At 39.3% G+C, this 27,694-nt stretch overlaps 3 protein-coding genes across 9 annotated transcripts in view; all 3 read right to left on the reverse strand.

The window, feature by feature from the left end:
- Positions 1–1,897, reverse strand: part of macf1a (microtubule actin crosslinking factor 1a) — a 235,402-nt gene extending 233,505 nt beyond the window's left edge. For 4 of the 6 annotated variants that reach the window (XM_046057991.1, XM_046057990.1, XM_046057986.1 and 1 more), the window contains exon 1: positions 1,754–1,896. The gene's annotated coding sequence lies outside the window, so the exon portion shown is untranslated. Of the gene's footprint in view, positions 1–1,753 lie in introns of all 6 variants that reach the window. The other 2 variants (XM_046057989.1, XM_046057982.1) reach the window with 1 other exon arrangement.
- A 5,548-nt stretch (positions 1,898–7,445) lies between these two features.
- ndufs5 (NADH:ubiquinone oxidoreductase subunit S5) lies at positions 7,446–11,213 on the reverse strand. The gene is made up of 3 exons (XM_046058682.1): positions 11,098–11,213; positions 9,190–9,409; positions 7,446–7,657 (listed from the first exon to the last, which is right to left on the reverse strand). The coding sequence occupies exons 2-3, from the start codon at positions 9,403–9,405 to the stop codon at positions 7,553–7,555; spliced, it is 321 nt and encodes a 106-aa protein (XP_045914638.1). The 5' UTR covers positions 9,406–9,409; positions 11,098–11,213; the 3' UTR covers positions 7,446–7,552.
- Positions 11,214–12,098: 885 nt separating this feature from the next.
- rnf19b (ring finger protein 19B) overlaps positions 12,099–27,694 on the reverse strand; it is a 35,698-nt gene continuing 20,102 nt past the window's right edge. For both annotated transcript variants that reach the window (XM_046059169.1, XM_046059171.1), the window contains 8 exons: positions 24,156–24,355; positions 21,053–21,197; positions 20,740–20,902; positions 18,145–18,259; positions 17,592–17,732; positions 17,281–17,470; positions 16,279–16,413; positions 12,099–15,350 (listed from right to left, as the gene is read on the reverse strand). In XM_046059169.1, the coding sequence (XP_045915125.1) occupies positions 14,906–15,350; positions 16,279–16,413; positions 17,281–17,470; positions 17,592–17,732; positions 18,145–18,259; positions 20,740–20,902; positions 21,053–21,197; positions 24,156–24,355 (1,534 nt within the window). In that variant the 3' untranslated portion in view covers positions 12,099–14,905. The remainder of the gene's footprint in view (positions 15,351–16,278; positions 16,414–17,280; positions 17,471–17,591; positions 17,733–18,144; positions 18,260–20,739; positions 20,903–21,052; positions 21,198–24,155; positions 24,356–27,694) is intronic.

Raw genomic sequence — 27,694 nt, forward strand, 5'->3', positions numbered from 1 at the left:
GACAGACAGACAAACAGAACCACAGACAGACAAACAGAATGACAGACAGACAAACAGAACAACAGACAAACAGAATGACAGACAGAAAAACAAAACCACAGATAGAAAGACATAAAAATAGTGCTGAAATGTTCAGTGTATTAGTCCAGTAGTTCCCAAACAAATCTGATGGGTAAAAAGATTATTAAAGAAAAAAGAAATATTTATGTTACAAAAAACTATATCAGTTGTTTAAACTTTTCTCTTTTTTTGTGGAATCTAGATATTTTAAATTCTCCAAATGAAAAAAAGGCTGCGATTTATGTTGTATTTTATTGTAAATGTAGTATATTTTGGTAGTAGACTGTTTTTTGGCAGTAGCGTGAGCAAAAAAGAATGAAACAGAATTCAAAGATCATGATGCCATCTCAAAAGAAACTTATGATTAAATTAAATTACAACCATAACTAGTGTTCCATAAATAGTGTTCTTCCTTATCCCCAGCATTAGAGACATATTATTAATGCTTTCCACACTACAACATACAAGAGTAGTGGGGTGTCTATGGTCGGTACATAGGAAACATGAGTGGAAAAGACCAACCTAATTATAGAATTTCTCCTGAATAAACTAGAAAAAAAATTATGAATAGGTTGTTTCTTGTATGTCAGATCTGACTGAAGAAAAGTAGCAGGCTATAGCTGAAGGTCCAACATAAGGCTGGAGGGAGATGTGCAGCTTGACCATCTGGTACAAAGCGGCAGGAGGGGAGCCCTGAATCCTGATTCTCTCTTTCTCTGTCTGACTACACCTTGCATAATATCACTGAGATTTTCCAGACAGACAGACAGCCTGCAGTGAGGGAGTCCATTGGGACTCACACAGCAGGTGGAGGTAGAGGTGTGATGATGGAGGGTCTCTAGATGTAATTGGCTGTATGAGGATTGCACAGATCAATAAATGCAGCCTCACATAAAATTGAGCCATGTCTGCAGCTGGTGTTTCATGTCACCAGTTTTGCACTCATGCTTTTCTCTCTCTCTCTCTCTCGCTGTCCTCTTTGAATGTGAAGGGGGAATGTGTTTGCATGAATGGACATCAGACATGGAGACCAAACGCGCAGACTGGAAGCACTGGGCTCTTTGTCCAACACACACACACACACACACACCGCCTCTGCTTGGATGGATAACACCAACTAATTACATTTATCCATTTGTGACTGCTGACGGGATTCTGCCTCCACACTGCCGCTGCTGAGTCTCTCATTAGTGGGTAAAACCTCGGCAGCCACACAACCCCTCTCTGATTGAGTGTCCACTGGTTATTTTCAGCCCAGCCCTCCAGAAACACAAATCACGAGCAGCGTGCTCAGAAACCGGACCGTTTCAGGCGATAAGATTATTTTACTAAAACCACAGAGTGCATCTCTTTTTTAATCATAGTGGAGCCTGTAATCAACACGTTATTGATAATTAAGGTCTATGTGAGGAGCATCAAGACAACACCTTATCAAGCCCAAGTCATTTTAATATGCACGGTTAAAATAGGGTTACAACACTAATTTCATAAATTGTGTGTCTCGTGAGTTTATATGACCACAATAATCCGTTTCTAGCAGGCAGTTTTAATTGGTAGCCGTATTAATTAACAATCAATATCATCACCCGACTCGACTGGTCTTGAAAATACGTGATTATGCTAATGTGAACATGCACGGGTTAGTACAGAGTTGAAATCACCAGCAGGCTGCACGAGCTCCGGAGCGGCTTACCTTCACCGGGCAGCAGCGGTCCTGCAATCCGAGCACAGAGCGAGGGAGGCCGGGGATGCTGCCGCCGCTGCTCCCTCTCCTCCGGATGGATGGCTAAAAGGTTGGATGTTTCCGCACCACCGATCGGGTTTCAGTTACCACGCTTCCTCCAAAACCGAACCGACACCACAGCCGGGGGGGATGAAGCTGGGCAGAGTAGCAGCGTAATCCTGAATGGTAATGGCTGTCCGATTCCTCCTCCTTTCCCCCTCTGCCTCTCTCTCTTCTCTTCTCCACAACCCCCCACCAGCCCTCCTCCCCTGGTCCGCTTTCTCACACACACACACACACTCTTTCTCTCGCTTTCTCTTCAATAGGCTGTTTCCACGGTTCCGACACTTAACCCATGTCTATTGGGTGTGTTAAGTGTCGCGGAAATTGAAATTTGGGTTGTACTCCTGCGTCATCCGTGGCACAGCAGCACCGCCAAACCCAGGCCGAGACGCACACACGCACACGCACTTTCTCTCAATTTGGGGAGGACAGCGGAAAAAAAGGGCGTTCACACTGGCATATTTGCAGCGGCCACTCATTCATACAGTATATAGCCTATTTCAGGATTAGAAGCAGCGCTGGATCTGACCGCTGGAACTTTTACATCACATGAGATGGGCTAGAATTAATCTGGGCTTCTTTAATCCCTCCAAACACACAGACACACACACATACTCACACACTCTCCAAACAGCTGGAAGAGGGGGAGTATAGCTCAAAAAGCAATTGATTACATCTGGAGAGATGGAGACGAGTGTTTCGTGTTTGTGCTGCCGCTCCCAATCAGCAGGGAGAAGGTCTTCACTGTTTTGGCTCACTTGGGGTCATAGACAGAGAGTTTCAGACCACCATGGTCCCCAGGCTTTAGGGTTTGCATGTTAATACGTTTGTAATTTAAGTGAAAAATGCACACTATCCCTGCAATCTTTTACGATTACAAACATTGATATTATATTCTGCACTTTGTTTAAACCGGATATATTGATTTGGGGGCCCCAAAAGCAGGACTGAGGAGCCCTGGAGATCAGCCTCCACCTATTCCTTCTCCAAAACTACAATAACACTAGTTGCTATATTAAAAATGGGGGGAATGAATATGTGCAATATACTGTATAAGAGGTCACTTCATTAAACCACAGAAAATGATCACCCCACTCAGCTCTACAGTGTCTTTCACTTTTGTTTTGGCATCTGTACTCTTTTGGTTCAGTCTCAACTTTCTCATGGTGTCGTTTTCAGCAGTACCCAGCTGTTTATGGAAAAGAAAAGAAAAAAACACACTTCTTCTCAGGACCAAACAGCAGCCAAACAAAGTTAGCGACCAGCTGGTGAACACAGTGGAGTATTTAGCTGCTAAAGAGCCACATATTTCTCTGGTGGAGACCAAAACCAGAGCTAAAAGGAAAATTAATATTGGACTTAGATTCACGAGCTTGCCAGAAACACTGCTCCAAAGACATGCTAATATTGCTCTGTGTCTGCTGGTTGTTTCAATAAGCAAATGTTTGCCATACAGAGGCCAACCAAAAATTCACACTCATTCAACACTCATGTTCTTCAGCATACTTTTCCTCTATCTGTTGATTACAATTTTGACCAAATAAATACCCAAATCAAAACAACCACCAAACATGATTTCTTAGCAAAAATGAATTCCAACTTTAGCAGTGTCATATGTATTTTTCTGTTTTTTGTTGTATAGGGAGGCACAATATTTCTTTTTATGAAGGGAAATATATATTTATGTATATAGTTACATGTTGACAAGTACAATTTTTCTTTTAAAAATACTATCGATTTTTTTAAAGTATATAATTTTTCACTAAATCAGAGCTATTCACTTTTCCACAACAAGAATATTGTTTATGCTTTTAAAGTAATTTGGGTTTTACTTGTCTGCATCTTTGAGGTCTATATTCTTTATTCTACCTCATCTCTACGAAAGAAAGTGAGCTTCATGTCAAATGACATTAGTCTGAAGTCTGGCTTGCAGAATACCACACCAGAGCCTGACTGTGCAGGACAGACATTTTCAGTTGTCCACTTAAAAGTGGTTATTGAATGATGGTTTTATTAGTTGATGGTCTGTCTTATGTTAGACTGTCTGGCACTGGGTATCACTGGGATTGCAGTGTGTTTGTTGGTGGCTGAGCTCTGTTGCGAGATAATCCAGACTCTCTCATCCTCCCTCCATCGTGGCCGATCAGAGAAGAGTGCTGGATTATCTTTGCTGCTGGCGCCTTAATCAAACAGCAGCTAATGGACTGACCGGCCACATGAACCGAAGGCTACTGTGACAATAAACACTGGGTAAAGTTCACTGCTATCATTGCTTATTCTTTCGTTCAGTATTGAACAAAGCTGGATTGATTATCCTTCAGTAAAAACACAATCTACTGGTCAGTGAAGGTGCCTTTGGCTTTGAAGGAAGACACAATTTAATTTATAGTGATTTATAAGTGAAACCTTGTGATAATGTGAGTCATGGATGTCGTCACTGTTCAGTGTTGTACAATGCAGCTGTAATTATCTGGAATTTTCAATTTAATGAGACCAAATTGGATTTCAAGAGGACAATTAAACCTGAAGGCCTTCAGACTCAGTTTTACCGCCTGAGTCATTCATCATGGAAAAACTTATTCATTCACACATGGGCATAAAAAGACAAAGTCAAGAACCTCAACAGAGTTTAATGGATCACATTTTAAGATGTGACATTAAACTGGGTTTACAGTTTAGACTGTGGATATACCTCCAAGCTACCAAAGGCCAGTTCAACACCAGAGTCAAACATCTTTCAGTTTGGCCTCATTTGATAATATTTTCACCTGTGTGACCTGAAATGAAAATTCAGTTTCAGTACCTGTTCATAAATCTGGAGGGTCAAATGGTTTCTGTAATAGTAAAACATTTCTTTGTATTGTCTGTTAAAGGTTATAGTTACCCAAGGAAGATTAAAATCAAGGGAAACTAGACTTAGAAGATACTAGTATTTAACTGTTCAGATTGTATTTCCTTTAATCTCACATGGTTTTGTGCCAGTTATGTAATTCTATTGAACAAAACTCATTTAGTTATTTAGATTTTAAGTCTAAAAATGTGTAATACATGTGTGAATGTAGAACATGAACACCTCTTCTAAATTTTAGAGGGCATTACCCTTGTGTCCTCAGTGGTAGCTACAGGCCTCCTCATTACTCTCAGGCTTAACTCTGCACATACAAATGAACCTGGGAACTTCAACCTGAGGACTTCTAACATTTTCTGTGCTCTTGGCTCCATCTTGTGGCGGTTCACACAGCCTCCTAATCCCATCAGTCATAGAGAGTTAAATGCTGGTAATTGAATCAACAGTGTCAAACAGCATCTATTCATATCAGTGGTCCAGCCGTCCTTCTGGAACGATTACTCACTAATACATTTAATAGTTTACCAAAATTAGGTCTGTGGGTTAAGAAGATGGACTTCATAAACTAAGATTTACAGCAGAGGCACAGCTGAGCACAATTCATTAGCTGGAAGGACATTAGATTGTTCACCAGTAGTCATTTAACCAGCTGTGGTGAAGCTATTCAGTAAAATCTGTTGTATTGCAGCATGTTATCACTCAGAGGCTGACTGCTTTAAGTCATTAGCTTCATTTTTATTTTATGTAAACAGAGCATTTGGGGCAGTTTTGATTTGCTTCACTAATCAGGCCAATAATTAACAGCTGGTGGTCTGTTTGGTTAACAGCTGACGCCTACATACAGTCCACATGCTGCCAGCCAACTGTTTTAAGGGAATATTTTCACATTATTAAGTTTGGTCTGCTAATGTTTATACAAAAGTTTCATATTTTTATGTTGTGATGGAGGCAGTATTCAGATGGCATGTCATTACCAGTAAAAGTAGCAATACAGTGCTGTAAAATTACTCCATTGTATGTACAAGTTCAATATTGAAAATGTTACGTTAAATAAATGTTAGTATTATAACAAAAATTTATTTAAAGTATTAAAAGTACAAGTAGTCAGTGCAGGAAAATGGCACCTGTGACTGATATACTAGTATATATACACACACACTGAACAAAATTATCAACGCAACACTTTTGTTTTTACCCCCATTCATCATGAGCTGAACTCAAAGATCTAAGACTTTCTCTATTTACACAAAAGGCCTAATTCTCTCAAATATTGTTCACAAATCTGTCAAAATCTTCTCCTTTGCCGAGATAATCCATCCACCTCACAGGCGTGGCATATCAAGATGCTGATCAGACAGCATGGGTATTGCACAGGTGTGCCTTAGGCTGGTCACAATAAAAGGCCACTCAAAAATGTGCAGTTTAACTGTATTTGGGTATGGTCCGGTGGGTCCAAAAACCAGTCAGTATCTGGTGTTGCTGTCTGCCAACGGCCCTGTACAGTGAAAACCGGGATTCATCTGTGAAGAGAACACCTCGTCAAAGTGCCAGATGCCATCTAATGTGAGTATTTGCAGTCGGTGACGATGACAAACTGCAATCAGGTCGAGACCCCGATGAGGACGACGAGCATGCAGATGAGCTTTCCTGAGATGGTTCCTGACAGTTTGTGCAGAAAATCTTTGGTTATGCAAACAGATTGTTGCAGCAGCTGTCCGGGTTGCTGGTCTCAGACGATCTTGGAGGTGAAGATGCTGGATGTGGAGGTCCTGGGCTGGTGTGGTTACACGTGGTCTGCAGTTTTGAAGCCAGTTGGATGTACTGCCAAATTTTCTGAAACGCCTTTGGAGACAGCTTATGGTAGAGAAATGAACATTCAGTTCACGGACAACAACTCTGATGGACCTTCCTGCAGTCAGCATGCCAGTTGCACGCTCCCTCAAAACGTGTGGCATTGTGCTGTGTGATGGAACTGCACATTTTCGTGTGGACTTTTATTGTGGCCAGCCTAAGACACACCTGTGCAATACCCATGCTGTCTGATCAGCATCTTGATATGCCACACCTGTGAGGTGGATGGATTATCTTGGCAAAGGAGAAGTGCTCACTAACACAGATTTGTGAACAATTTGAGGGAAATAGGCTTTTTGTGTACACAGAGAAAGTCTTAGATCTTTGAGTTCAGCACATGATGAATGGGGGCAAAAACAAAAGTGTTTATAATTTTGTTCAGTGTATTTATTAAAATTGCAAATGCATTCCTGGGTAAGCAGCATTTTAATGTGGTAGCTAACTTTAAGTGCTTAATATACTGTTGGGTAGTTCAATCTATAACAATTATAATTTATATGCTCATGTTTTTTAATGTAAAGTCTATATTTGTAAAGTATTGTATTAAGTATTGCTCTCAAAGTGTACAAAGTACTGAAATGTAGTGGAATAGAAGTGAAGTGTAAAGTACCATAAAATGGAAATATTCAAGTAAAGTACCAGTAAGTACAAAGAAAGTACCTCACATTTGTAATTCTGTACAGTAGATGAGTACACTTAAAATCTGACTTAAATTATACTATATATAATTAAGACAACACCGTCACTTCATCGCAAGTAACATTTGTTTTAACTCTTAAGAAAAGTATTTTGAAGTACTGAGATTTGTACACTTAGTATAAGACTATAAATAGACAATGAATTAAAAACTGTACACTAAAAAGAGAGAAAACTGAGAAGGGGAAAAAAACAGAAGAAGAGTACAGTGGATGATAACATTTATTTGCAAACTTGTACAGGCGAACTGGAAATGGTGATATCTGATTTACTATAAACAAGAACAGAACTGCGGACAGTTGTATGTTCCCTCATGGCAACTGGTCTGCCTTGCCTGAGTGGCAGGGTGGTGGCGTGTACGTCCCCTCCTTCATCATCTTGTCACGCTGCTGACGGATCGCATAAAGCCTCTCGTGCTGCAGGGAGTAAGAGAAGAAGAGGTTAGTACTGAGGCGGACAAGGATGGAGAGAAAGAGGGACAAAATTAAGTAAAGAAAATGTTCTACATCCTCCACCTTTTGTTTCACTTTGCCTAAAAATGAGGATGATTAAGTCAAAGACAAAAGTGATTTCAACATCGTCTTTGACTCATGTGTCATTTGAGAAACTGAGGAACTAGAAGAAGAACTGCTTCCTACCCCTGGTCTCTGCTGTAAAGTAACACACAGAACTCTGTCCAAATCATCAAAATGGAAAATCCAGCTGAGATGCAGGCAGTCAAATATAGTCTTGTGTATTGCAATCAGCTAGTTAACGACTAACATTTCACCCTTAATAAATTACTTTCACGTCAGACTCAAACATCGTGCTAGTTGACATTCATCTTTAATCAGCACTTGGCTAATGAGCAAATCAAGGCGTCTGCATCCAGGCAAGGAAGTTAGTGCTGCTGCAGCACATTCGCAGTGAGCAGGCAGCACGTCTGTCAGTCTCTCCTCTGCTGACACACACAGCCATTAAGACTGACCTCAGTTTAACTCTGGCATTATATAAAGCATTAGATTTGTCTTTCTGAGCACCCTTATGTTTGTTTTGTTTTTTGTTCCTTTATTCCTTTTATTCTCTTCCTCCCTACAATCCATCACACCAAACTCTATATAAGAATCAGGCAGTTGAAAGTTGCTTAGGTAAAAAGAAATGCCGACATGTATAGTATTAAAGCCAAATAAGGCCTCTAACTCAGTGGGAGGCAATTGCATCTAATACTGTCTGAGAGTTCATGAGAAACTTATAAGCAGCATATTCAGTTTTATTTTAAAGCTAAGCAAACAGGATTAGATGGCGTAAGCAGCACGGTTACTTTATCAGCAGACCCAAATGACGCAAACAAACTCTTGAGTGATGCCCTATAGGCTATGATACAGGGCCTACAAAGTGTATTCACCCCCCTGGGATTTCTCATGTTTTAGTGTTTTACAGCATAGTGGACATAATTAGGATTTTCTGACACTGCTAAATAGAAAGTTTCACTTTGACAGTGACAAAAGAAGTGCAATTACATCCACTGTGATGTTTTAAAACAATAAAATGTGAAAAAAGTGTCTATTAATAGCAATGTTTCTTTTTATTCTGACATCATGATAATAAAAAAGTGGGCCAATGCGAGACAGACAGATCCATTTAACAAAAAGTCACATTATTAAAAAGCAAGTGCCAAAAGTCACAAGTGTCTCTAACCTTCGGGCTGCTGCCGTCCCAGTTTTGTTCACAGCATGTGCCTTTATTGCCTGCTGGTATACTGATTCTTTTTTTAACCACTATAGTGGAAAATATTGAGTTAGCTCAGTTATAGCATCCAAAAAGGACACAGTGCCTAATAAACACTATCATAGCTCTGCAATATATGAACCCTGGTTTTGTAAGTCAGTCAACTATACAATTAAAAAATACTTCAAAATGCTGCTGGCTGCACACACAAGTCAATAAGTGGTCACACCCAGAGACTTACTGTCTTCTGCCTGTGCATGCACTCATAGAAGTCCTCAAACTCCAGCTGGCACTCCTTCTTGGCGCGGGTCTGCCCGATCCCGTGGGAACATTCAACCCACTCCTTCTCAAAGGCGTGGCAGCGCGCTGGCCTCTTGTTGGGCTGCTCTCCGCTCTGCAGCAGCAGCCAGCGGTCCAGGTTGATGCCAAGACGCGTCTGCAGGTCCACAAGCGGCATGATGCTAATGAAGGAGGAGCAAGGAGGGATGGAGAAGAAAGTGTGATAAAGGACGTAGTGGAGAGGACAGAGAGAACACACCTTGAAAAACTGACATTAGAGAAGTAAAAGGGTGGGAACAACTGAGAAAAACACTGCATATTGTCCAGCACTGCATGGTTATTACATATACCACTGATACAGCAGTGGTCAATGTAGATAGCAGAGCACATTATTTAGATTTACAGTATCGTAAAAGAAGGCACTTGTTGCAGTTCAAAGGAAAGTTTCAAGGACATGTTAATCTTTCAGCATTAAAATGAGAATCACAATCCTCAAAGTACAATTTCAAATTTGCTTGATTTCAAAACAAAATGCCATTTGACAATAAGGTCTGACTGAATCCCTGTGGGCATTAAATAAGCCACATTAATGGTTACTACCAAAAGGTACAGTTTAAGACCCCTGCTTTTAAAACTGCTAATGTTTGTTACAGATCCAGAATGATTGATTTTGAACCAGGGACTGATGAAGGTGCGGCAGCTGCAGCGTTTCCCAACTGGGTTTGGGGTTAAAAATTGTTAAGCCTGTTTAGAAAGAAAACACCTTTGTATTTTCTGCACATACAACATGATGTTATGTTAATTAGAACAATTAACCCCCATAATATTCTAGTTAACTGCTGATACAAACACAAACGAGAAATTATGCACAATTGTGGCCAAATAAGTGTTTGCAGTTTATAGCGTAACCAGGCATGACATTTACGTGACTATAAGCAATAATAAAAGCCTGTTGTTGCAGATGGATTATGTGTTTGGTAGGTGTATCTAATATCCTTGTTTATATTTGGAAAACAGACTATTGCCTATAATTATCATGACTTTCTGTTATATACAAAACAAAAACATGATCTCTCTCATGATTATCCTTAAGACTCTACATTATTTTACTTGCAGTGTACCAACCAATCCAGTCCTTTTTACCGGTTGAAATATCTTTAAATGGCCAAAACAACTCATGTAATGTATTATTCCACTTGCCAGAAAGTGATTGCAGCCTCTATTTATTGACTGAAAATGTAGTTTCTGCCTCAAAATGACTTGATTTCATTCAGAAGACTTATATTTGACACCACTTTTTATAATTCATATATAATAATATTGTATTTTTTTTAAATGACATACTGCCCACCAAACCAAAAATTTCCCTGGTTTTCATTTCAGAAATCTGCTCATCTTACCCGAAACAGTAAAATTATTTAGGTCCAAACTAAATGTTATTTGCACGAATGTCATATTTAATAATCTTGCTATAATAAAACTCCTTTCTCCGTTATTACTATTGACTAACCTTAACTTTAGCTCGCTGGCTAACTACAACAGCTAACGCTAGCCAGCCAACCTCCTCTGTAAAAAAAAAAAAAAACAACATGTGAAAACTCTGTGTTTTTTTATGTAAGTCAAAATATGTCCAGATTAACGAAAGACCCTCGTCTAAAGTGTCCCCGGGTCAGATCTTTGTTTTTATTCAGAGTTTCAGACCCGGAGTCTCCTTCAATGACAGCCTGCTCATGCTAACAGCAGGCCGCTCTCACCTCACTCTGTTTACAAACCGCTGCTATTTACAAACACACTATAAATTATACACGGTATCAAATTAAGTAACGCGCTGCTGAGACGCCGACATTATACTGAAAATGTCTGTATTTACCGTGTTTTGCAGGATTCACTTTAACCTTCCCCCGACTTCACGCGTTTCGCTTTACGGCTGACCAAAACAGAACCGTAAAACCACAGACTGTGTCGTGAAGGGACGCGACAGTCGTGTGTATCTTATTTGTCGAATTCATTGGCTTAACAGTGAAACAGCGCCGCCTACTGAACTGGAGTATAACGAGCTGCTCAGCAACAGTGCAAAACAGTAAGTTACCTTTTATGTAAATCTAACAACAATTACACATTCAGATGTTTTAGGATGTTGTGCATTTGATCAGAGGTGCATTGTTTGAACTTAAAGTAAAAGTATAAGTATCAGGAAGATGTGAAGTATTAAAAGTATAGTACTCAATGCAGAAAATAATATTGTTATATTTTGTATCATTAGATTATCATCACTCATTACTCATTAAGAAGGATTCTACTGTTGTAGTTGTTGAGGTGGAGCTCATTTTTAACAATTAGACTAAAACTAATAATTATTTTCTACAATAATAAATTGATTGTTTGTAAAAATTAAGAAAATATTGAGAAATACCGTTACAAATTTTCATAACCCAAAGTGACTACATTTACAATGCTTATATAAACTGTTGAGTATTTTAATTTATGATAAAATATATTTTATAAACTTTTCATGTTTTGTGTGCAAAAATCTTAATTTAAAGTTATCAAACAATCATGGCGAAGAAAAAAGTATTTCCCTCTGAAATGTAATGGAGTAGAAGTACCTCAAAACTAAAGTACAGTACTTGAGAAAATATTCTTAGTTGCATTCCACCACTGTTCAACACAACACACATATACATGTGACTGTGGTTTAGGACATAGAGAGGGTTGGGTATTAACTGGAAGGTTGGTGGTTCAATCCTTGGCATTTTTTTTTTTTGCACATTTAAAAATTCTCATGGCTTCTACAGTTTCAGCAAAATTGCTTAGGAAAGATTGCAATATGCACATATACACAGTACAACAAACAACGACTTGACTATTTGGTGCAACATCAGGTTGTGTTTATTTAATTTTCCCCAAAGGTCCACAAGTTGTCTTTCACAGTCCTGCTTGTACAACCCCACACAGGGCAGGGCTTGAACAGAGACAGGAAATACACAAACATAATATAATAACACTTAAATATTGCTATCTATATACTCTAAAACCTTTTCAAATAAGGACAGGACCACTTGTGGTCTTAATGGGACACTTCCATTAACACGCACACTCTGTCCGTGGTACATTCGCGTGCTTTCTCACAGGCAGGCAGGCAGAAACATGTGATAAGTGCAGACCAAACAAAGCACTGCCAGGTTATATAAGCAGCTAAATCCATAAAGCTACTCTGAGATGAAAAAGGTTCCCAAGTCGATTCCTTGCAGATTAAAGGAAAACCTGGTAGAAAACCTGGTAGAAACCGAAGCACAGAGGTGATACAAAGCTAAGAAACAATTCAGGCTAGTGAGTATGATTAAGAAGAGCTTATCGGCATCAATATTTGAAGTGTTTGGCTCCAAAAGTGAAATTGACTTTTAAAAGATGATTAGTAACACACAAACTAATACAGACAAACATAAAAAAATATCATAATTACAGTCCTTGAATCACAAAATTGATAAAGATTCCTTGGATGCCCTTTAAAAAAGGCTGGATGATAAACTTGACAAACATCTGTTTAAAAGAAATGCTTATTTGATGTTTTGGAGCCGAACTCTTCTTTAGTTACATCCAACATAAAAGGCCTTCTGGTAGGTGATTTATTTTGGTTGTACCACAGACATTTGTATGCAACTAAAAAAGCAAGTAACAGATGATGAATAGCAAAAAAAAAACTGAAACAAAGATAAATACAATAAATTCAGATAAAGTGCACAAGTGCTCATTCAAAAACAACATGGGACAAACAAATACATTCATCAGAAGCCCATTCATTCACTCACAATGTTCAAGTGGGTCGCACATCAAGTTAACACATCGGAAACCAAAATTAGTCGAGCGTGTGTCATGCTGTTGTGTTGGCAGCCAAAACAATGGTCCAGTCACATGACACACAGCAGGACCACAGTGAGAAAGTTCTGACAGTGAGCAGCGTCGGGTTAGGCTGCCAGCTTCAGGTGGAATTCAAGTGTTCCTACCAGAGGAAAATATATTTATTCAGAGCCTCAGTGACCATGAGTCTTCAAAAATGACCACAAATTATAGCTGAAATAATTCATCAATTAGTCAAGTGACAAAAAAGTAATCAGCAGCTATTTTGATAATAATTAATCATTATTTTATTAATTATTTATCTGGTTCCAGCTTCCCCAATGAGAGGACTTGTGGTTTTTCATTGTCATATCATGTCAGTAAGCTGATAATCTTTAGGTTTTGCACTGTTGGAAAATGATAGTGGATGTTTTTCAATATTTTCTATATTATATATAAATATATATATATTATACTTTTTATTTTATAAATGTTTTGGACCTTGGACTGAAATTGTCAAATATTTCACCTTTTTTGGCCCTCAAGCTGTTGCTGGAATGAAACCATCTAAAACATTAGAGGTGAAAATTTGTCCTTTGAGTGGAACTGCTAACAACTTAAGACAATAATTGGTAGAATAATCACTAAAGAAAATAAATTTGTTGCAGTCCTAGCGAAAATCCATTCAAATTTTATTACTTTAACTTTTATATACTATAGATAGCAATGAATTACTTGTAACCACTTCAGTTTCAAAAATGACCGTAAAAAGTCCCATCTTTCAGGGGTTTTCCACCACAGCTCAGTCTTTCTCACAGTCTCAGAGTTTGCTCAGTTGTCATAGTTAGAAATGTTATCACCATGAGTAAACTCCATCCCCTGAGGAAGACTAAAAATCGCAGAAAAACCAGCAGGACTTTTGGTTTCTGCTTTTATGAGATTAACATTATATTTAGGTACGTTTATACGTATATATGTGTCTCAGTGGATCATTTGTGAAATGATAAATGAGTGTTTGATGTACATCTCAGAACAAAAAAGTGGGACAACCCTGTCCCCTATACTGGGCTGTCCTTGACTATTTAAAATGTCCTCAGTGTGGAAAAGGTCCTAAACTCTCATAGACCAGCCATGTCATTGTCAGAACTCAATCACTTATTTCTGTAGTTTCAAAACTTCTCCCAGTCCTGCTTCTCGTCCCTTGTGCAGGGAAAGTGAGATTCAAGCACAGATTTATCCTCTAAAGTAAACTTTAACTTTCACCAGTGTAACAGAAACACACTGCCCTTTATAACCTTTCACACAAGGTATGGCTCATGCAGAATAATGCGCACAGCAAATAATACAATTTCAAGGTCATCTGAATATAAATAGAGGAAAAGGAAGAAAATAAAGCCACAATAGTTGTGTGCAAAGCCCACATTCATTCACACATTGTTATAAACATCCCCTCTGTCCTTCTCCCTCTGCTGTGCTTGGTGACATTTCACCTTATTTCATAATTTCAAATTTGCAATATTTCTTGTGGAAAATTTGTACCTCTTTTTTCTTTTTGCTTAAGTAGCCAAGGCATTTTGCACCAACTAGTAAACATTAATCTTTATCTTATAAATCTCAGAGGTAGAGCCCTGACAATTTACTCAGTGAGGAGATTGACAGGTAGATAGATAAGACAGACAGACAGACAAAAGTAAACAAACCCTGTCTGTGTTTAAGACAAGTGTCTGTGAGTCGCAAAAGCAGCAAACGAGAAATGAAGAAGCCATGAAGTAAAGAGAGAGAGCTCAAATGTAACATTTGGGGGATTGGTTTGTTTTTTTGTGCAATCTTGAGAGCTGCTCTCAGACGTAGAGGATGACGTTACTGTCTGCGGGACAGTGAAGGCCTTCGGAGGGGTTCAGGACTCGGCAGGAGGGGCCCTGGGGCTGCTGGCCGGCCCCCAGGTGACAGCTTTTCGGGTGAGGAGAGTCACAGTCGTCTGACGTCAGCTCTGCGATGTCGTCTGATTGAGTGTCCGACATCTCCAGGTCACTGCGGATGCTCTCCGGTTGAGCCAGGGTGACGTCTCTGAGACCTTCCCTGATTGATGCTCCTGGGGACAGTCCCAACGCAGAGCCAGACAAAGCTCCGCCCCTTCGGGAGCTGCAGTCCTGAGGCTCTTCCCCTCCTGAGACAGTCGCCATAGCAGCAGAGCCCGGGGGCGGCGTTAGGTCCTCTTCGCTGGTCAGGCAGAGATGGCTGGGTTTGGTCTCGATGTCCACCTGGATCTCCAGGTTGGTGCACTCCCTGCAGAGACACATGATTTACAACAAGTCAGTCTCAGTGTGATACTTCTAATGAAGACACAGAGAGGAAGATATCTTTGGACTATAATGGCAGACTTGCAACAACTTTTGTAGGGTCCACTGGATTATATTAGTTATATAGAACAGGAACTTTTTGAGAACAATTGGAAATGTATTTAAAGGACAGATACACTGAGTCAACATTAGTTTGACTTTGAAATCATTTATCCATAAATGTGTGTTAAAGGTAAAGGTAAAAAGCATACAGAATTTGCTGCTTTGTTTTGAAAAACGGATATTCAACCTTTTGAGCCTTTTAAGATGTAAGATTGTTTTTGCTAAAGAATATGTGTCTGAGAACGGCCTTAGACACCACCATGATGAAGGCAAGATAAATATATAAGAATTAAAACACGGTGTACTTTTGTAATTTTAATTTTGATGGTCTTGTAGTCTGCTGACATCAAATTCTTAACAACAAAACCATTCAGAAACACGGCCGTATCTTCTGCTTAACACCCATATATATAACCGGAAAATAGTTTAAATGCTTGTATGGGTTTAAAAAGCAGGAACATCGAGAAAAAAGATTTCCTTTCACAGCAGCCACATGCATTTACGTGAAGCTCCGCAATGATGTTGTGATATGGCCTATTTCCTGTCAAGTATTTGCATGCTACTAATGTAGAGGGGGATTTAAGCAGCAAAAGACTACAAGTTACAAACGAGACAATGACATGAGATCATGGCATCAACCTGCCAAGTCATCAGATTAGTTCTAATTCTATAATCTCAGTCACATCCAAATCTAATCTGACAGAACGACAGACGAAACTCTGCAATAACAAAAGTAAAATGTCAAGAAAAAAAAAAAAAACATCAGTGCAGAAAGAGACCAAAGACACCACAGAAGAAGACAAAAGTGTCACCTGTCAGGTAGTGTGTAGGAGGAGATGATGGATCCGGCCATTCCACGGGTGCTGGCACAGTCGCTCCCTGCTCCCAGGCTGCCTGTCTCCCTCTGGGCCGACTCTTTAGCCAACTCCCCTGCCTGCACCTCCAGCCTTGAGGACAGCAAACAATCATATTACAAATTACATTGTTCTATTGTTCTATCAATACTTGAATGAGGAGCAAAAAAAACATTTGCAGTGCACACAGACCATGAGAAGAGCCATGACACTTTTAATTCAACTATTTTTATTACCTCTGCAAATGGAGGTCATGTTTTCACACCTAGTTTGTTTTTATGTCCACCAACAGGACATCTTGATATTTTATGACCAATGGGCAATTAAGGAACTTCTAATTAGATTTTGTGTTTAGGTAATTATTGTTTTTGGACACAACTCTCTTGACTTGAGCTGATTCCATAAAGGTAAGTTTGCAGGGTCAAGAAATCAACTTAAAATTAAGCTTGAGACTTATGACAAAATAATCTCACCGCAAGGTCTATTTAACAGCTGCTCATTTACTTCATGGACGAGAAGTCCTTACATCTCTCAGACAGCTGTGCAACTTCATCTGATGAGGAAGTGTGATACATTGAAAAGCTCCACCAATAGCTACTAAATCAATATTGCGGTGTGATTGTTTTATCAACACCCTAAAATTTAATTTAAATTCTAATTAGAAGTGTTGTCCTTGTTCTTGTGAAGTACTACATGTGGTGGGCTGGACAATTTAAGAGTGCCTTTAAGTTTAAAGAGACATTTTGGAGAGAAAAATACAGCATATTAATAGTTTATAGTTAAGTTTTCACATTACCCATATCATCTCAGTATGAAGCAAATCAAATTTTACTTTCTTATGAATAACTTTCATTCTGCTTTATTAGGACATAAATAGTAAAGAATGACTGAATAGAGCAGGACAGGAAGAGGGACTCAAACGCAGCAACCCTTGAACTTACACTTGGAGCTTTTCCTCACCTGCTGTACTTGCCGGTACGTGTTCCCAGGGCTCCGCCTGCCAGGGTGTTAAAGTGGGGTGTATCACCCAGATTCCCAGGGGCCACAGACAGACCTTCGCTGGGGGAGGTGGTACTCAAACCGCTGACAGCCCCGTCCAGACTGCTCTCACCGAGGCTCGGTGACTTGAGGGCTCGCCATGCATCTGCCACTGCAGAATTAGATAGAGAAAATTCCTTATAGCACATGTGAAAAGGTGTAATATAAAGATGTAATAAATAACATCCTCCCACTCTACTTTGAAGGAAATGTTATCAGTTTGTTGTCCTTACCTGTGATTGGACCATCGTCCTCATCAAAGTCGATCCGTACACCTCGTCCCTTCCCTCTGCTGACACCACAGCCTCCTCCGCGACACAAAGAAATGGGCACCACACCGTACACGTAGGCTAACATGATGGGCACACCAATACCTGAAATGGGACGGAAACAGAAATTGTTTCACACAAATAGAGTGAATAATCAGCGTAAAAGAAGATCTAGATTTATTCATTTGAATTTCGGCTCTGACACGAGGAGTACGTTGTATGATCACAATAAAGTTTAAGAAGTAAGTAATAAAGAAAGAAGAGAAAGAGGAAAAGAGCATGAGAGTATAAGGAGAGAATTTACTTAGAGACTATACATTTAAAAAAATCTTTGAATATCATTTTTGTTTGAGAAAAAATATTAGGTTACTCTCTAAAATGTAGCTGTTCATTGCCCTTTCCCTTATTCTAGGAGATGAACAGCCATGTGTGTCTAGACACTGATAAACCAACTGTTCTCAGTTTCTCAGAGAGATTCACAGTGCATAATAGATGGCGGTCTTGTCGAGTTTCTTACCGACGCTGACAGCTGCGATGACCGGAGCAGTTATGATGGACAGGGCCACACCTCCTGTGATGGCCAGGTTCCTCCTGTGACGAGACGACTTCTTCAGCTCGTAGTGGGCGTGGATCTGTAGCAGAGGAGAGCAAAAAGAGACGAGTTAAAACACATCTCCAACTCATCACAGAAGGTCAGAGGGAAAGCTGAACATGGGCAGGGCTGGTGGTTAAGGTTTGGTATAGGTTTGGGGAGGTCAGATTTTTGGTGAATTTAAAATGACGGATGGAAAAAAGGATCAATATTATGTCAATGTTGTCATGGAACCAGAAAAGTAAATATATAAAGAATAACGTTTGATCTTTATTTCCTTCAGACTCTATCAAAGCCGTAGGCACGACTTGTGCTGTCCATATTCCTCTCCCAAAAACCTTTGGATTATTTACGTGTGTGCTGTTTTAAAGCTATCTCTGCACTGCCAGGACTGTGACTTTTCGGAAATGGTAAAGCCCACAATATTCAAAGTTACATAAAACATTAGAATCATCCTTAAACAAAACATGTGTAATTTGTATATATTTGTAAACTCTTCCTGGGGTTGTTAAAACCCCTAAATTCCTAGAAACAATCCCTTGGACAAGTAGTCTCTGTGTTCAATGGCAGCTACGATGCCTTAGACTCTGTGGAAACACTTGTTAGTGGTGACTTGTTAGTTTCTCAAGAGGAACTTAAATTACAATCTACAAATACTCACTAAAACACCAACCACATGTTTTCACACACGGACAAAAATAAACAAGTTCAGATGCAATTCACATAGTAATATATAGTGTGATACAACAGAGAGCTTCTCCTGCAAGAATCCACGTTTACATTTTAAACACAGTGCTAATTATTTCAGTACAAATTTTTTTTTTTTAAGAAGTAAAACAAGGCTGCTTCACTACTCTCACTAGCAAAATTAGCACTGAAACATTTCATGAAATGATTCTGTCAGTAATTCTTTGACTTAGAGATATTTGGGCAGGATCTAACATGAGGGAGACAAACCCTGTTTGTTACTGAGCTGCTCCAGTAAATCAACAAGTTAACCACTTCCAACATGTCACGCTGTGCCGGATCTGGCTTAATTTGAAATGTGCAGTTTTGCTCTTCTCCACAAGAGAGTGCTATAGCATGTTAGTGTGGAGCAAATACTTCTACCAAATGCCCATTGTCAATTTCCTTCCTCTTGTAGTTATTTGAAAGACCACAGTCCTTTGCACGTGCTATTTTGTCACTAGTAGTTTTGTCTCCAATAATACAACAGTATAAGCAACTGCAAAAACACAACAAAGCCATGGTACCATAACATTTATCGAGACAAAAGTGGATTTTAGAAAGCCCAGTTTATGACTTTTAAAGACCTTTAAGATTGCTATGTTATAATAATAGTTAGATTTCCCACCAAGTAAACAGCCAACATGATAAAACAAACAAAGGTCACAAAAAATACTGTTTCCAATAAAAGATGTAAATTTGTGATTTTAAAAGTGAGCAAAACAAGACAGAGGGGAACAGGAAAGTCTCTATTTCTGGTCCCATTCACTTCTTGTGAATCAATTCATGTCATGTACTTTTTTCAGTTGCTTGAAATTCCAGCTCTGCCTCAACTAAATGTCAATGAATCTAAAAGATCTATCAGTATCGCTGCCTTATTTCATAGGAACTTCAATTTAAAACTTTCATTCATTGATGCATAAAAAAACAGAGGTGTTAATAACTCTTTCAAGTTAATTTGCCATTTAAGTGGGCCTTAATTTACCAAAAGTCATCTGTGGGATTTACTTAAAAGTAAAGTGCCAACATCTGAGGTCATTTTGATTGTTGACGTGAATGGAAATGGAAACAAAAGTACTTTCTGTCATTTCTAGAAAACTCTTGACATTATGTTAAAACAAGGACAGCAGAGTGAAACTTAGACGAAAGGGTTTTCCTTCTGCAATGTTGTAAATTCCAGATAATCACCATAGGAGTCTTGTGAAAGAATGACTATGTGTCGGTGCTGTAAACTTTTTCTGTGTGTTGCCACAACTGTGTGGTTTTACACTTCTGGTTTCTATAGCAGTGTGGACAAAGATAAACTGACCATAAAGAAAAAGAAAAAAAGCGTTGCTCACTTTGAAAGACATTTTAGTTAACTGCAAACAGGGGAAATGAAGAAAGGAAGCGTCTGTTAGTTTCAGTGTGCACTTTGAATGTTTATAACTGTATAAAGATAACAAAGTTCTAAATAAATAATGTTTTATAATTCGCCTTATCAGTTCCTCCCCAAAAAGTCCCCTCCACGTCTCTAATTTCCATTTCCTTTTGATTGTTTGAAAGTTTGACTGAAAATGGGTGAAAAAACTTAATTAAGTTAGACTCAGATGCTGGATTATATCTAAAATCTAAACAAGGTCAAAAGTTAAACAATTTAATAAAACGCTCCACACTACAAACTTGCTTAACAGAAGAGTTAAACAGAGAATACTACAAACTAGAGGAACAAGAAAAGCACTATACTTCTTTACTTAGGTTTATTATGCTGCACTAGTAACTGCAGCTTCCTTGCACTCTCTGTGGGTTTCTCACCTTGCGGCCGACGTAAACGGGGATGCCAATGACCATGGCGGGAACAGCGATGCCTGCGATGAGAGTGATACCGACTGGAGCTCCAATCAGGGTGCCCAGCTGCCACAAAATCTTCTTCTTCCTGCTCCAAGGCTTCTTCCCCCAGAACGTACAGCCAGATGGACTGATGGAGACAAACACAGAGGGGGGGAGGAAGAAGAAAGGGATAGTGCAGGAGGGAGGACGGGAGGAAAGATGAAGGAGAGAGTTAAGGTTTAGTTGCGCATCGAAACAAGTCTAACGATATAAAAAGTGAAAGAATAAATGTCAGTACCTGAGGTAGTGCAGGTCGGAAATCTCCTTCATGCAGAGCCAGCAGAACTCACAGCCGCAGACGGCGCAGGTCATGTGATTGCAGCTCCCATCATTCATCTTGATGATGTAGGCACCACAGCGAGGGCAGGGCTTGATGTCATCAGCTGAGGGCAGAAAGAAGCGCTTAGTGACATCGCTGATATCAAGACATGAAGAGTCTGAATTAAATTCTTTTCTTTGATTTCAGATTTTTTGATTGTGGTTAAAAAGTTGAGTTGTTCATTTTGAATTTGGGAAATAGGCTTATTAGCTTTCTTTTAGAGAGTTAGCTGGTTAGCTTAGCTTAGCATAAAGACTGGTAACTGGCGGAAGTCTATGCTTATTTGAGGAATAGATTTGACCACAAGTTCTTATGTGGATTTTGTCACAGTTGGAGAGAAGCAGGCTAGCTGTTTCCCCATTTCCAGTCTTTATGCTAAGCTAAGCTAACTGGGTGTTGGCTATAGCTTCGCAATTATCGGACACATACTAACTCTTAACAAGGAAGTGGGAGTGTATTTCCCAGAATGTCGACAGTCCCTGACTTCATTACCTCACCTAAAATCCACCTTAAACCCCAAACATCCTCCCAACTCAATGTTGAAACTCAGTTGTGAGCAATGACTTTTTAGGCCGCCCAACAAAATCAAGCAGTATAACTTTAAATTCTTCAGTCAATCTCTAGTAATATTAAACCCCTAAAACACAAAGCTATTTGGTTTATTCTTCTTTGAACCTGGTTAAAAAAATCCTTTGAATTCATAAGACTCCAAAAAAGAGTTAAAGTACAAATATTTAGCCGTATTTTTCTCTCTTTTCTGTCTGTTGGCAACAAAATCAAACCTTATTAGAGTAATGGATTGGACAACTGCAGCAGTTTACACTCTAATGGATTTTAAAGGAAAGAAAGCCAAGAAGAAAAGTCAATTTACTGTGTGTTTGAATTCTGGAGCTAGTAACATGTTGGCATTTTAACTTGAAGAGACTCTGCTAGATCTGGCCAAGTGTGTGCGTGCGTGTGTAGGAGTAGTTGTTATTGTTTGTGTACTCTGTATTCTGCTGACATGACTCAATACTCTCACTTTCACCCTCTCTTTCTTCTTCTTCTCTCATTTTTTCCATTCCTCCTCTCTTTCTTCTGCGGCCATCTTTCCTGCTCTTATTCCTGCATCTCTCTTTCCCTCTAATTTCTTCTTCTCTCTCTCTTCCTCTGTATTTGTACATATGTCTACATCCAGGTGACTAAGCAGCAGGTGTGAACAGGCAAACAGAGAGGGAGCGACGTGGAGTTTTTTTATGAGTCAGTTTCATCCTTCTGGATTGATGTCAGCTCTTCTGAGTACTTGGCAGAGGGAGGCGGATTGGAAGTGGTGTATTAGGGAAAGACAGAGATGAATAACTGGGGACAGCTGGAGGGATTTAGTTAATAGATTTTTTAATAAAAATGGAATTAAAGATATGCATAAGCAAGGATGTTTGTTTTTATCTATCATCACTAAAACAAGGGCATTAAAGGGCTACCTCAATATTCTTGGAAATACGCTTCTTTGCTTTCTTACAGAGAGTTAGATGTGAAGACTGATACTACTCTCATGTTTGTGCTGTAAACATAAAACTACAGCCAGGAGACAGTTAGCGTAGCTTAGCATTAAGACTATAAACAGGGGGAAACAATTAGCCTGCCTCAACAACAATATTTAAATGAGTGTTGCAGTTGATGACGGTGAAGGATCATTTGAACTATTTTATATACTGCTGGGTAGCTTAATCTATAATAACACATTATTTATTTGTTGATTATGTTTTATATTAATAATCAGAATCTGCAACATAACCAGTAAGTACAGCTGTCAAATAAATGCTGTAGTAAAATGTACAATATTTCCCACTTAAATTTAGTGGAGTAGAAGTATAACACAGGATAAAATGCAAAGTAAATTACAAATACATTAAAATTTTACTTGTATTTGAGTAAATGTACTTCTAGATCTACTACTACTACATCTCACAGCTTCCCATTCAGTCAATTCATCTAAATCTAAAGAGCGAAACTGAGTATTTCCCAAAATGTCAAAAGTACTTTAGGGCAAAACAGAACAAACTTCATTGAAACATAAATTGCCATATTATTTCACACACACACAACTGCATGTCTTATAAGTGAGTAGCTAATGGCTCAGTGTTGGAATTCATCAAGTCATGACACCAATTAAATTGTCTGTGACAAAAGCTTTGTGCAATTTTTTAAAATCATTTTATTACAATACTGTGACATTTTAAAGAATCTGTCCTTTCTAATTGTTTTTGGCACAGCTTAATTTGACCATCAGTATTTTTAAAAATATCTCTGTTATTGTGTGAAAGTACAGTTAAAGTCAATGCATATGTCCAATAAAGAATAGTCTCAAAATGGTTTCTATTAACTATATTAAAAAATACACTTGGTCTGCACTTACAGAATAGTGCTGTTGTTTTCTTAAGTTACTCTGTGGTTTAACTGATGAGACAGTTGAATTTCCATGGACAAAGAGGACTAAGATCACACAGTACAGCACTTTAGTAAGGAAGTTACTTAATATACCATTTTGAAAATATGACTAAACTAAGTTAAGATAAAGAAAAGTTACGGTGACATTTTAAAATGCTGCATGACAGGATGCAGGGCATTGTAGTTACAAAACTATAGAGAGGAGAAACTGTGATATAAATAGCGTTTCATGCTATGGTTTCATGCTCGGTTGAAAGCTGCATGCATCACCCAGCGGTGGGAACGCAGAGGAGATGGTACAACAGACGCCAGACGAGTTTGACTCAGCGCCCTGACAGTGTGAGGAAAGTGACATGTGCTAAGGACTGACAGAAGAAGACAGTTCTCAGAGGTGTGAAAAACATTTTCAAGTCAGACATGTTGGGGGAAAAAGATTTTATCTGTCTGTATATGTCTGCACCAAGCACGCACGCGCACACGCACACGCACACTGTGTGTGTGTGTGTGTGTGTGTGTGTGTGTGTGTGTGAAACTGTGGTATCTATGTCAGACTGTGGTTACTTTGATCCAATAGGTGTGTTTTCCCGGTACTTACCGGGTCCCTGCTCCTGTGTATAGCTGGGTGAATGGTTGCTATGGGTGTGCAGGGACTGCGCCCTCTGTTGGCGGGCGGAGTCGCAGGTCTGGTTGGGATGCCAGGCCTGTTTGCAGTGGTAGCAGAACTCGGCACCACAGCCTTCTCTGCGACACACCAACCTGGGACAGCTGGCACAGCCTGAGGCTATGACAGCAAATCTGAGAGGAAGCGACGGACAAAGAGAGGAGTGTTCAATAAGGTGGAAACTGAAGAAGTCAAATTAAAAAGTCAGAAAAAAGACAACATTTGTTGATCGCTTTGAGGCAATAATTGACAATCCCACAGTCTATCAAAGCTTCATGAAGCAGGATTGAATAAAAACCTAAAATGAGAAAGGGCTATTAATACTACTGATCCCACTGAGTCTACATGTCAAACTGCGGGCAGTTGCTTCTGATCACAACCAAGACTATTTTTTGATTTAACGGGAATCCATCCAATAATTGTTGAGATATTTCACTCAGAACTACAGCTGTCAACCTCTTGATAGCACTAGAGGAAAAGTCAGTATGAATCATTCTCTGGCCACCATGGATATTATGGCAAACCAAAACTTTTGGAGACATTTACACTTTTTGCTACCATGTTAGCCACAAGAACATGTTAAGATGACATTATATATCATGGATCACTGCTTAGAGTTGTCTGAGTGCCTATCTGCCCTAGGGTCTATCTGACAGTTTAGCTGTTTTAATTTTAATTTTACTGTTTTCCCCCACTGAATGATAGTGTCACATACAGTATGCATTCTGTAACTGGTTGTTGCAACATTTCCTTGTAACAATACAATGCTGACACAGTGAAATTTTCAAATCCATGCCAAGTGTGGCAACATCTTACATAACAGAGATGTAACTTACGAAATGCAGCTGACCGTTATATCAACCACATTTTCTAAGATATATTTATCTGTAATATGGCCTCTAATGGGCACATTACAGCCTGAAAGCTATCTGTACACTGAAAGGAGGAAGACAAGATGTAATCAATGGAGGAATTACTTAGTAACAACATTGAGAGGAGGGGAAAGAGAAAATGGACGAGGTCAATCGGATTTCTCTAAGTTGAATATTGTGAAAGGTGTCAGAGAAGAGCAGAATGTGATGGAGTTATTGGAGTGGCAATGACACGAAGGTTGCGTTTAGAAATGACCAGCAGGAAATTTGTGTTTAATTTCACTTCCATTGATGGACCATGTTATGCAGAGGAGAACAACTCAAGATTACTCTCTTACTCTGACTATATTTTATCCAACAAAGTGCGGTGAGAAAATATGTTATAAAATGTTCATAAATCATTTATAAATCCCCTAAACAAATCGTGTGTTCCTTGACCTGTGGTCCAGCTTTCCACCAAATTTCATTGAAATTTCTTACGTTTTATCCTGCCAACAATCTAGCATACACACCTAAAACTTATATGGCTTTCTAAGTGGAGTTAAAACCGACAAAACAAAATTGCAGATTTTTCTGGTAACTTCATAAAGAATACACATTGTCAATGCAACTATACCAGACTAACCATTCTTTTGTTGTGCACTGAAGTTAGGTAAACACATTTCTAGGCAAATAACGGTAAATATAGCAAAAAGGGTGGCATTTTGTAACAGTAAGGACAAAAAAGGCAATTAAAGGGAGGGAGGGAGACTAAGATACAAGCTGTCAATCTCTGAAAAAATCACAAAAGAGGCCAGTCATCAAATGTTTCACAAAGTGGGAGAAAACATGTTGGAGGAGTGACAACAAAAGCGGTTTGTCTTTTTTCTACATGATGGACAAAGACGCAGTTTCCTGCACATAAGTCGGATGTTCAAGTTATACCATTAAAAGTCAGGAAGAGCGTGGAAGAAGAGATAACTTAACAAACTTGTAATTGTTTTGGCAGGCCTCCAACACGTCAGCCCCAACACGTCCCTCATTACCACCTCTTCAAACACCGTGACAGGCCTGTTCTCAGGACAAAATAAATTAATGTTCCAAGGAGAATAGAGTGTGCTTTCTCGGGACAAGATGAGACAAGAACTGGCCTGCGTCTGTGAGGATTTACACTTTCTCAAAAGATAGATCTACAAAATGTAGCCTCTTTTGTAATGTTGAAACAAATATATATTTTTTTTTCATTGTCCACAGTGTTTTTAATAGGCCTCAAATGGTTGAATAACTGTACAAGCCTTCGATTCAACTCAGGGAAACAGAAACACAGATGCCAGTTTTGCATTTTCTTCTGCAACATAAGTGCTCTGATTCAGGTTCACCTAAATAGAAACAGCTGTTTCAAATGAGTAATGATCAAGTGCTTCACAAGAAAGTCAAATTCTTAACTATTTCCCTTTTTAAAAAATATCGCGCTGACCACTATGTGAAAACCCCATCTCCCAAAACCAAATGTTTGGCACCAATGGGTATTTCCTGACTTTGTAGTTCGGTTTGCTCGTCTGTCTGATATTTGGGTGCCCAGCACTGAGAGCACTAGCTCCAAGAGTTGAGATATTTCTGTCTGGATCAGCTCAGTGGGCAGAGCAACCTACAAACCCTACAGCTATAGTACTAGTATGGCTAAAAAACAACTACAGAAAAAGAGAGAGATACAGCATATGTTTGTTTGTGCTCTTTATCTGGCTAACCATGGACTTATTGCACGTACAAAGCACAGGTTGCCACAACAACTTTTATCCTGGGAGAGCATCCGACGTCAACGGCGTCTCACGAATGGTGGATTTTGACGTGCCGCTGAGAGCAATTTTTGCTGACATTTCCAGGATGGGAGAGGAGAAAAAAAGGGTCAAACACAGAGGGACAGAGATAAATGAAGCAAAAAGACATTCGAGATGTAAATGTAAAACACAACAAGACGGAGTCAGGGAAAAACACGGGAGGAGAGAGGGAGATAGGCGGAGGAGTTTTATGAGAGCTGACATGCTGCGTGTTGAAAGGAAACGTGTAGAGACAGTCCTTTAGTGTTCAGCTCCACTAAGAACCACCTGGGATTCCTGCTGAGACTGTAAATGCAACGTTACGACACACACAGATACACACTAGTAGTATTTAACACCAGGATGAACTGAACCTGCAGTCTGACTCACACACAAACACGATAAACACAAGTGCACATTACGCATCAAAGGCAAGAACAATGACACATACACACACACACACACACACACACACACACACACCCCAGTGAGTATGTATTGATCTGTTTAATTAAGTCTTAACTCCTGTTACCCCTGGCAACGCTCCCTCTATGCTGCATCGATAGTCGCCATAGAAACTGACAGCCAGAGGAGACGGCAGAGCGCCAGTCTTTGTTCTTGCTGTATGCTCAGGCCTGACAGTCGAGACCTTATTGGCCGCATGAGAAGAGCAGGTCAGAGGTTAACAGCCATGTTATGATGGTTAAGATGAGAAATCAGAAAGATTCCCCAGTTTCCAGAGATAAAGTGGATAATTTTCATTTTTTTGCTGTGGAAAAACACTGAAATCGACAGAGGACCTACG

This window comes from Micropterus dolomieu, linkage group LG09, assembly GCF_021292245.1.
Source record: "Micropterus dolomieu isolate WLL.071019.BEF.003 ecotype Adirondacks linkage group LG09, ASM2129224v1, whole genome shotgun sequence".
NCBI lineage: Eukaryota > Metazoa > Chordata > Actinopteri > Centrarchiformes > Centrarchidae > Micropterus > Micropterus dolomieu.

Coding starts and splice junctions, on each gene's coding strand:
- ndufs5 (XM_046058682.1), bottom strand. CDS start 9,405: ATGCCGCTTGTGGACCTGCAGACGCGTCTTGGCATCAACCTGGACCGC. Junction 7,658..9,189: donor GCATGCACAGGCAGAAGACA/GTAAGTCTCTGG, acceptor TACTCCCTGCAG/CACGAGAGGCTTTATGCGAT.